General features: G+C 60.6%; 1 protein-coding gene across 1 annotated transcript in view; it reads left to right on the forward strand.

The window, feature by feature from the left end:
- Window positions 1–10,024, forward strand: part of COL5A1 (collagen type V alpha 1 chain) — a 184,251-nt gene that overhangs the window by 129,863 nt on the left and 44,364 nt on the right. Inside the window, exons 33-37 of the mRNA XM_006165267.2 lie at window positions 1,202–1,255; window positions 1,733–1,840; window positions 2,471–2,524; window positions 6,344–6,397; window positions 9,924–9,968. Coding sequence (XP_006165329.1) covers window positions 1,202–1,255; window positions 1,733–1,840; window positions 2,471–2,524; window positions 6,344–6,397; window positions 9,924–9,968 — 315 coding nt within the window. The remainder of the gene's footprint in view (window positions 1–1,201; window positions 1,256–1,732; window positions 1,841–2,470; window positions 2,525–6,343; window positions 6,398–9,923; window positions 9,969–10,024) is intronic.

Consider the following 10,024-nt stretch of genomic DNA (forward strand, 5'->3'; position numbering starts at 1 on the left):
GGGTCGGTGGGCCCGCCCACCGAGAGAGGCTGCCTCGCCGTGGACAGTGGTGAACCCCAAGCCTCATTCCAGGGGAGCTGCCGAGCGGTCCAGCCACCCCAGGGACGCCACTTTCGAAGTGGCGCTGTGCCCTTGGCCCTGAGTAGCTCCTTCCTCGGGCCTTTTGTCCTTTTGAAGGCAGCTTCCCAGAGGCCTACTTTGGCCATATTTATCTTGTCACGTTTGTCCTCGGCCAGAGACAGGGCAGCTCGCAGTGATACTGATGGGTTGCCCGGGGACACCGTCCTGCACTGTCCCCAGGGGCCTCGGCAGGCAGCCTGGGACGGTGCTGGGAGGGAGCAGGGACGGCGGGGGAGCCATCACCCTGGGACTTCAGCATTATTTGTGGCTGCTGTTGAGTTGCCAGCACTGAATGGACGCCATGCCCAGGACCTCGGGGCTGGTCGGAGAGGCCCTCGTCACGCCCCTGAGCTGTCCCCTGTGTGTCTCTGCACCCCCAACCGGCCTCAAGTTCTATGACCCAGCTGGGGCTCCACACTGCTTCCTTTTTGCCCTTCTTGGCTCAAGATATAGCATCTTGAGTGACCCTGAGTGACAGAGGGGAGGCCCAGGCTGAGCCTTTCTGCCTGGGGTCCAGCCTGACCCCTGCAGAAGCAGCTGCGGGGCTTCACTACGGTCTGGGTGGGGACTTGAGGGCACAGCGTGTGCTGACAACCGACAGCCTCCCGAACTCTAGCCGCAGACAGCATCTGGTGGCGTCCTCATGGGCCGCGTCCTTGCCCGCATCTGCAGGGCTGACCAGGGCATGGCCAGAGCGGGCAGGTTTCCTCGGCATTTCCATCCAGCAACCTCCCCCCACCTCCAACGTCAGCCTCCCCTCCGTCCCCAGCTTCCCTTGCTGAGCAGCTGAGACAGCTGTCCCGAGCAGTGTGCCCAGAGCCCGGCCCCGGCTTGCTGTGCCCAGCTGTGCAGCCCCAGGGCACTCAGCGCACACCTGCCTGGCCCAGGCCGACGGCCAAGGCTGCAGCCTTCCAGCTGCCAGGGGCCGAGCCAGCTGCACCACAGAACTTCCTAGGAGTGAATACAAAGCGTTGCTGGAATGGACTTGGTGCCCCAGCTAGTGTAAGGGGCAGTGCGGGGCGGTGTGGGTGGGGAGGCGTGCGTTTTGAGTGGCCTAAGCGCTCTCTTGTTGGTTGATCAGGGTGAAGACGGCTTTCCTGGATTTAAAGGAGACATGGGCATCAAGGGTGATCGGGTGAGCGCCTTGGGTTGGGGATTCAGGCTGGGGAGGCAGGGTGGGCTGGGGCTGCCGGGAGAGGGGCAGCTTCTCAGAAAGGACGTGCCACTCTGCAGATTCCGGTTTGCAGGCAGGCAGGGGCCAGCCCTCTCAGGCTGCCTGTCCCTTCTCAGTATCCAGTTGGAGGCTGAGGTGGAATGTGACCTGCATCACCCTCTGGGGCCTGGGGGAACCAGCCCACCTGGCTCCCATCCTGGGCCCTGTGCGGGGTCAGTGGGGACTTGCTGCATGTCTGACCTGTGGTTTGCAGAGTCGTCTGACTCAGAGCAAAGCCAGAGGTGCTGGGAAGAGATGGAGGTTATGGAAGTGACCCTGTGGGGCTGGGGAGTGTAGCAGCCTGCCCAGGCCATCCCTGATGGTGGTCCGGGGTCCCTGCTGAGCCCAGAGAGCACCACCGCATGGGGTCTTCCTCACCTCCTCTTTTCTGCTTTGCAGGGAGAGATCGGCCCACCTGGTCCCAGGGGAGAGGATGGCCCTGAAGGCCCCAAGGGTCGCGGAGGTCCCAATGGAGACCCTGGTCCTCTGGGGCCCACTGGTGAGAAGGTTCGTGATACAGAAGTTCGAAGCTTTCCCAGGCAGAGACTGGAGCTCCGGAAAGGCTCTACACAGCCCCTTCCTGAGGCGTTGGGCCGAGCCTGCCCGGGCGGGGACTGGCTGTGACCCCCGGGCTGTGATCCCCCGGGCCTCTCCCACCCCCTCCTGTGGACCCATGCTTTGCTTGTCCCATGGGGCCTTCTTGAGCCTCTGTCCCTACTCCACCAGCTCCCCCTGGGGGAGCTCCCTCTCCCAGGGGTCCACCTGAACCCTGCCACCCATGCAAGGACCCTCGGCCTGACAGCAGTGGGCGTGTGTGGCCCAAGCCCTCTTCCCCATCTGAGCCCGTGGCTAGAACTCTTGCACAAGGGTTGCGAAGCGTCCCACAGATGAAGAACCTTCATACTGGGTGTCTGCCTGGTCGTCCCTGCTCCACCGTGGCCCTGGAGTCCTCCCTCGGGGCCGCGTGTCCATCTTATTCCGTGGGTACTTAGAGCTTCGTCTCAGAGGACAGAGACACCTCCATGGCCTGTGGCAGTGCCTCCTGCTCCGGTCCCCACCCAACCCCGCGGCTCTCTGCTCGGAGAGACAGGGTCCAGAAGTGTGTGCACGCCATAGAAGGTGCTCCTCTCTCCCCAGGGCAAACTCGGAGTCCCAGGATTACCAGGGTACCCAGGAAGACAAGGGCCGAAGGTAATCTCCACCCCCTCCCTCCCTGCCCCCCTTCTCTGTTTTCCCTACTGTGCCCGTGGAGAGACCTCTGTGTCTCTCTCGCTGTGCTGTTTTCATAGCCTTTTGTGCTATTGGCCGAGTTGAAAGGAAGAGTGTGGCAGGGAGCTGAGGCTTTCAGAGGGCATAGACCGCCCGGTGTGGCCTGCTGGTGGCCTTCGTCCACTGGCTTGTCCGCAACCAGAGCTCATGAAAGCCTCCTCCCAGCTCCAACTCACTTTGGAGACTGGAAGCTGATGGCTCATAACGGTGTAAAAGACAGACAAAACCTTCCGTATATGCAATCATGTTCGGGGTTAAGCGAAACAGCTCCTTAAGGCTTTGGAAATCATTGAAAACACTATTTTTTTCCAAATCTCACATTCTATTATTCATGGTTCTTCCTAAAGAAGTACCTGGTTGCCTGCACCAGAGACGTAATTAACGGCGAAGGCGAAGCCCTCTTTCTCAGATTTGCATCTGTGCTCGTCTTCCTTCAGCTTCAGCACTTCTGAGCTCTCCCATGCAGGATCTTATTAACACCAGGAGGCCGGGCGGAGGCGGCTGGGCGGTGGGGGCGGGTGCCTCTCCCTGTTCTGGTTAAGGAAGTGCTGGGGTCTGTGCTTCTGTGGCATACCAAGGCCTGCAGTCAGTCCAGACACACCTGCCCTTGGGCCGGATCTCGCGGGTACAGGGGGCGTGGCTTAGCGTAGCTGCCACCCTGCCATCATCCCCAGTGCTCAGTCAGGAGGGGCTGATGTCTTCTGCCTCGATTCCTTTGGGGGAGAAGAGGAGAGAGTGGGAGTCCTGCGTCAGGCAGCAGCCCTGGTGGGCCGTCCGCACAGGGAGCCCGCCTCTGACCTGAGCTCCGGGCTGGTGCACCTAGGTCCAGCCGCCAGCGGCACTGGCAGGTGGCATGGAGAAGGTCTGCTGAGCACAGTCCCCTGGGAGAAGGCAGGGTGGGGCCTGGAGGACAGCAGTGGCACTGACGTCCAGGCAGGGCGCCGCTCCGAGCTCACTTCCTGTCCCAGGGCTGAGCAGCGCCAGCGCCAGCGCCGGATCTTCGCTCCCCTTTGCCCAGGTCCACCTTGCAGGGCCTCGAGTTACACAGCCGGCAGGTGCTACAGGCTGCACACACGCACTCTCCTCTCTGACCATGCACTGCCGCACGTCCCGTAGCGCACCGTGGGAGTGATGAGGTGGCGTGGGCACGCGGGGACACCCGAGCTCCCTATCTCCAGTCCATCTCAGCAGCACGCGCTGCTTTCTAATGGAAGCCAGCCGGCGTTTACAGACCCTGCTGTGTGGGGGGGTAATAGGAGGGAGGCATGGCTGAGACCCGGTGCAGGTTTTTGACCAGAAGCCTGTGAAATGCTCAGGAGACAATTGTTGAGAAGATGAGAGGGTGGGTAGGTGGGTGGGTATATGGTTGATGGGTGCCGGATCGGTGGGTAGGATGTGGGTGTATGGATGGTGATTGGTGGATGGGTGGGTGTATGCATGGTGACCGGTGAGCGGGTGGACAAGTAGGTGAGTGGATGGGTGGTGAATGGGTAGGTAGACAGGTAGGTGTGTGGATGGATGGTGAATGGTGGGTGGGTAGACGGGTAGGTGGGTGGATGGGTGGTGAGTGGGTGGGTACACAGGTAGGTGGGTGGATGGATGGATGGTGGTGGGTGGGTAGATGGGTGGATGGTGGGTGGTTGGGTGGGTAGATGGGTAGTGGATGGGTGGATGGTGGATGGGTGGGTACACAGGTAGGTGGGTGGATGGGTGGATGGTGAGTGGGTGGGTAGACAGGTGGGTGGATGGGTGGATGGATGAATGGTGGTGGGTGGGTAGATGGATAGTGGATGGGTGGATGGTGAGTGGGTGAGTACACAGGTAGTGGATGGGTGGATGGTGGGTGGGTGGGTACACGGGTAGGTAGGTGGGTGGATGGTGAGTGGGTAGGTGGGTGGATGGGTGGATGGTGAGTGGGTGGGTAGACAGGTGGGTGGATGGGTGGATGGATGAATGGTGGTGGGTGGGTAGATGGATAGTGGATGGGTGGATGGTGAGTGGGTGAGTACACAGGTAGTGGATGGGTGGATGGTGGGTGGGTGGGTACACGGGTAGGTAGGTGGGTGGATGGTGAGTGGGTAGGTGGGTGGATGGGTGGATGGTGAGTGGGTGGGTAGACAGGTGGGTGGATGGGTGGATGGATGAATGGTGGTGGGTGGGTAGATGGATAGTGGATGGGTGGATGGTGAGTGGGTGAGTACACAGGTAGTGGATGGGTGGATGGTGGGTGGGTGGGTACACGGGTAGGTAGGTGGGTGGATGGTGAGTGGGTAGGTGGGTGGATGGGTGGATGGTGAGTGGGTGGGTAGACAGGTGGGTGGATGGGTGGATGGATGAATGGTGGTGGGTGGGTAGATGGATAGTGGATGGGTGGATGGTGAGTGGGTGAGTACACAGGTAGTGGATGGGTGGATGGTGGGTGGGTGGGTACACGGGTAGGTAGGTGGGTGGATGGTGAGTGGGTAGGTGGGTGGATGGGTGGATGGTGAGTGGGTGGGTAGACAGGTGGGTGGATGGGTGGATGGATGAATGGTGGTGGGTGGGTAGATGGATAGTGGATGGGTGGATGGTGAGTGGGTGAGTACACAGGTAGTGGATGGGTGGATGGTGGGTGGGTGGGTACACGGGTAGGTAGGTGGGTGGATGGTGAGTGGGTAGGTGGGTGGATGGGTGGATGGTGAGTGGGTGGGTAGACAGGTGGGTGGATGGGTGGATGGATGAATGGTGGTGGGTGGGTAGATGGATAGTGGATGGGTGGATGGTGAGTGGGTGAGTACACAGGTAGTGGATGGGTGGATGGTGGGTGGGTGGGTACACGGGTAGGTAGGTGGGTGGATGGTGAGTGGGTAGGTGGGTGGATGGGTGGATGGTGGTGAGTGGGTGGGTGGGTACACGGGTAGGTAGGTGGGTGGATGGTGAGTGGGTAGGTGGGTGGATGGGTGGATGGTGGTGAGTGGGTGGGTGGGTACACGGGTAGGTAGGTGGGTGGATGGTGAGTGGGTAGGTGGGTGGATGGGTGGATGGTGGTGAGTGGGTGGGTGGGTACACGGGTAGGTAGGTGGGTGGATGGTGAGTGGGTAGGTGGGTGGATGGGTGGATGGTGGTGAGTGGGTGGGTGGGTACACGGGTAGGTAGGTGGGTGGATGGTGAGTGGGTAGGTGGGTGGATGGGTGGATGGTGGTGAGTGGGTGGGTGGGTACACGGGTAGGTAGGTGGGTGGATGGTGAGTGGGTAGGTGGGTGGATGGGTGGATGGTGGTGAGTGGGTGGGTGGGTACACGGGTAGGTAGGTGGGTGGATGGTGAGTGGGTAGGTGGGTGGATGGGTGGATGGTGGTGAGTGGGTGGGTGGGTACACGGGTAGGTAGGTGGGTGGATGGTGAGTGGGTAGGTGGGTGGATGGGTGGATGGTGGTGAGTGGGTGGGTGGGTACACGGGTAGGTAGGTGGGTGGATGGTGAGTGGGTAGGTGGGTGGATGGGTGGATGGTGGTGAGTGGGTGGGTGGGTACACGGGTAGGTAGGTGGGTGGATGGTGAGTGGGTAGGTGGGTGGATGGGTGGATGGTGGTGAGTGGGTGGGTGGGTACACGGGTAGGTAGGTGGGTGGATGGTGAGTGGGTAGGTGGGCGACAGGTGTGGTTTGGTCAGGGGCAGAGGACTGGGGGATGCCGGCCTTCCCAAGGCTGGTCTATGCCACGTGCTCCCTCTGGCTGGCTCACAGCCTCAACCCAACTCTCTTCCAGGGCTCCCTTGGATTCCCTGGATTTCCCGGTGCCAATGGAGAGAAGGGCGGCAGGGTAAGGACGGCCTGGCCACCAGCCCGGGGGCTGTGCTCTGCTCGGGTTGAGTGGGGGGGTTCTCTAGGTGGCCTGTGTGTCCCGCCTGCTTTGCAGCCAAAGCTGCATTCTGGCACGGCTGCCCTTCAACTCAGCCTGCAGCTGGGCGCTGGGGAAGCCGCACAGTGTGGCCGGGTGTGACGGGAGGGGCGGAGGCTCTGAGAGGAGGGCACCGACGGGAGGAGCCGCCCAGTGTGCTGCACGGTCCAGGGCCCTTCCTGGTCGTTCGCGACACCAGACTCCTCTTTCTACCTGAGAGACTTCCTCTAGGCTAATGCTCAAAGGGAGGGAAGGAGTCTGCTACGTTCCGCTCCCCCCAGTCCAGATGGAGGCACGTCATCTGGGTATTAGCGAGCTGCAGCCATCGGAGGCACCAGGGTGGGCTGCGATGGGGCCCCTTCGGAGTCGCTGAGCAAAGGCATGCCAGGGGAATACCATCCTGGTATTTCTCCCTGCCTGCCTGCCACCCTAACCTGGCGTCTGATCTGTTATCTGTCTGTATCTGCAGCTGTCTGTCACCTCTCACCTCTGTCAGTTCGTCTGTAGATCTTCCATCTGTCTGTCTCTCTACCTACCTCTTGTTCTTCCTTCTAGAGATGTCTGACTTGTGTCTAGGGAAAGGCTGTCCTCGGGGACATCCACAGGTGTGCCTGTGCGAGGGGAGTCCTGGGCAGCACAGGGTGACCAGGAGGGACAGGCCTTCCCACTGCACCCAGCGAGAAGGGAGTCTTTGAGCAGCTGATGGTGGCATGTGGCCATAGCCCTTTCTGCGGAGGACTGCGTGGGACAGGGATTGAGGCCCCTGCTGGTCACACGGGGTAGCCCCGGCCACACTCACCTGTTCTCAGGGCTGACGGGCTGGTGCCTGTGCTCCAGTCGAGGCTGCGCTCACCTCCTGCCTTCACCTCCTCCGCTCAGGCTGAGGCTGCCCTCCGCATGGTTCTCAGCCTGCTTGTCCTTGAGCCGAGCATTTGCTCGGGGCCCCCTGAAGTCTCTGGACGCTCGTCTCTGAGCCTGGTAAAGGGCACCGACCCCCAACAAGGGGCGGTGGAGAGCGGGAGGTTGTGGAGGGGCCCTTGCTCTGCCCTGGGCTGGGCTGTCGTACCTGGGGGTCCCACCTGGAGGCACCTCAGCCACTTCCACAGCATACCTGCTTCATATCCTTGCTGAGTGCCAGGCGCTGCCAGGTGTGGGGACTCAGCATCAGACCAGATGTCCCCTTGCACCCAGAGAGGACTTCCAGGGCCTTGTGCGCCGAGCGTGTTATTGCAGGAAAAGAATCAGGGCGAGTTCACAGGAGCTAGAATTGAATCCAGGAGGTCCAGGGAGGCTCCCTGGAGGCAGTGACACTTCTGCTGAGACCTCCTACAGGAGGAGTGGAAGTGGATGGGTGCAGTGGTGGGAAGGTGGCAGAGCTGTGGGCGGGGAGAGGGAGGAACCATAAGCAGGCTGGTGGGTGCTGGGCCCGGCACTCAGCACCCCAGGCTGGGGAGCCTGGCAGGACCAGTGTGGCACTCAGGACCCCAGGCTGGGGAGCCTGGCAGGACCAGTGGTCGCTACAGGCTTGCTCTATCCCTAGGCCGTGGGGACTCACTGAGGCCTTAGTCGGGGGTGACATGGGGAGAGTCCTTAAGAGCAGCTTTGGCCCCAGTGTAGGTAAGGGGCAGAAGGGGACAGAGGGCTGATGGGAGGCCTGTGCGTTCCCTCAGGGCTCCTTTCCCTTCCTCTGGGATAGCCTGGCCGGACAGATGCTTCGAGGTGCTGGGAGACTAGGCATGACCGACTGCGTGTGTGCACGTGTGCCTGTGTGTCTGCTGCCACCTGAGGGCTGTCCGTCCTCGCCTCTGCAGAGCTAGGGGTAGCTTCTGTGGCATCGGCTGTGGGTTAAAATGCAGAGTGTCAGGAGCAAGAGCAGCTGCAGAAAGCTGGCTGGGGCCAAGGGCGAGGCGGGGCGTCAGCAGGCGACAGCCCCTCGGGGCCTGCACCTGGCCAAGGCAGGGCCCCAGAGAGCGTGTGCAGGAAGAGGCAGGGTCTGCTCCGTAGAGACTCCCGCTGCAACCTGAGGCCTCTGCTCCCCTCCCTGTGGTGGCTTCTCGGCACGAGCAGAGCGTGGGCAAGACCACTGTGGGGACCGGCTGTTCCTTCCCAGCGAGGACCAGTGGTTGGGTCACACGCATTTCACATCCGCTCGGGACTGGGCGGACATGCAGTCGCTGGAACCAGAGCCTTCGGCTGGGTTAGTTCAGAGATGCGAAGGGCAGGCGGGGCCTGGGAGGCCGAGGCAGGCGTGTGTGGAGACTGCGCCTGCACCCGGCCGCCTGCGTGCCTCACACACGTAGTTGGACAGTAGCTGCGGCTCTGTGCAGCTTGGAGCCGTGGCTGGGCGTGGTGCTGGCACAGGGTGCTGGGTTTTGCTTCGTGGAGGGTAGGCGTGAGCAAACCCGACGGCCACAGCTCACTCACGGATGCCAAGAAGGGGCCGCGGGCGGTCACGGCATCGGCACTGCAGGAACGTCCATCTTTGAGCAAAGCAGATGGTTCATCGATTTTCATACGCAAATGTTTATTCGAAGCCGAAGGACAGTGCCATGTAATTAAAGCGCTGGAAGAGAGTGCATTGTTAAGAGGCAGCGTAATTAACTCTTCATTATAAATGGTTTTATTAAATGCATTTCAAAATCGGAGACTCTGGAAAGCAATTTTGAATCCGGCAGCAATGAATGAAAGATGGTAAGAGGACGCTTACCAGGTGGCCTTCAGCAAGGCAGGCCCTTCTTGGGCTGTATCATTGCAAACCAGAATGGAGTTGAGGACGAACCGGGAAGAGGCGGGAGCCGTGTTTGACGCGTGGCTCCCACGTGCCCTAGGTAAACTGCATTTTCCGGCCATCACATCTGCTTTGGAAAAACAAATGCAGCACGTTTGCTTCCTGTGGTTTGGAAGATGCAAAACGGCAACGGAAAAAGGAGTCTAAATTCTGTTAGAAGAGAAGCAAACGGCTCTTGGATGCATGATTTGGCCGTGAAACTGCAAGTTTGTCTGCAGAGCCTGTTGACAATTGAATGGTTAATATTCCTAACTGTAGCAAAAGTAAATTATGTATGAAGGGGTTGACTTCCTTCTCTTTTCTTGAAATAATGATCCCCTGCTGAGAGAGAGAAAGGAAGGGAGGAGTGAGTGGGAGGAGGGCGGAGGAGACGCTCAGAGGAAGGAGGCAATAGCGGTAGTGAACACCCATCAGGTGCAGGAGGAAAACGGGATTTCTCCAGGACCACCGGAGCGCGGAGCCCTGAGCACAGCCTGTGCATGCACCTCCTCTCCCAGACAAGTCTCCCAGAGCAGCCGGGGTGGGGTGGTGGCCGGCAAGGTCACCTAGCCTTGCTCCAGCTCAGCGTGGTTCTGGGAGAACCTCGTGGTCCTGGAAGGCTGCCCCTCGGCTGTGCAGGGGTTGGGAGAGTGGCTGACCAACTGCTTTCTCTGATTTCAGGGGACACCTGGAAAGCCAGGACCACGGGGACAGCGAGGCCCGACGGTAACCTTCCTTTGGTTCAAGGGCTGTCTTTTAGAAAGTGGAGCATGTTTTAGGGA

The sequence above is a fragment of the Tupaia chinensis genome, unplaced genomic scaffold (assembly GCF_000334495.1).
Source record: "Tupaia chinensis unplaced genomic scaffold, TupChi_1.0 Scaffold143845_1, whole genome shotgun sequence".
Classification (NCBI taxonomy): Eukaryota; Metazoa; Chordata; class Mammalia; order Scandentia; family Tupaiidae; genus Tupaia; species Tupaia belangeri.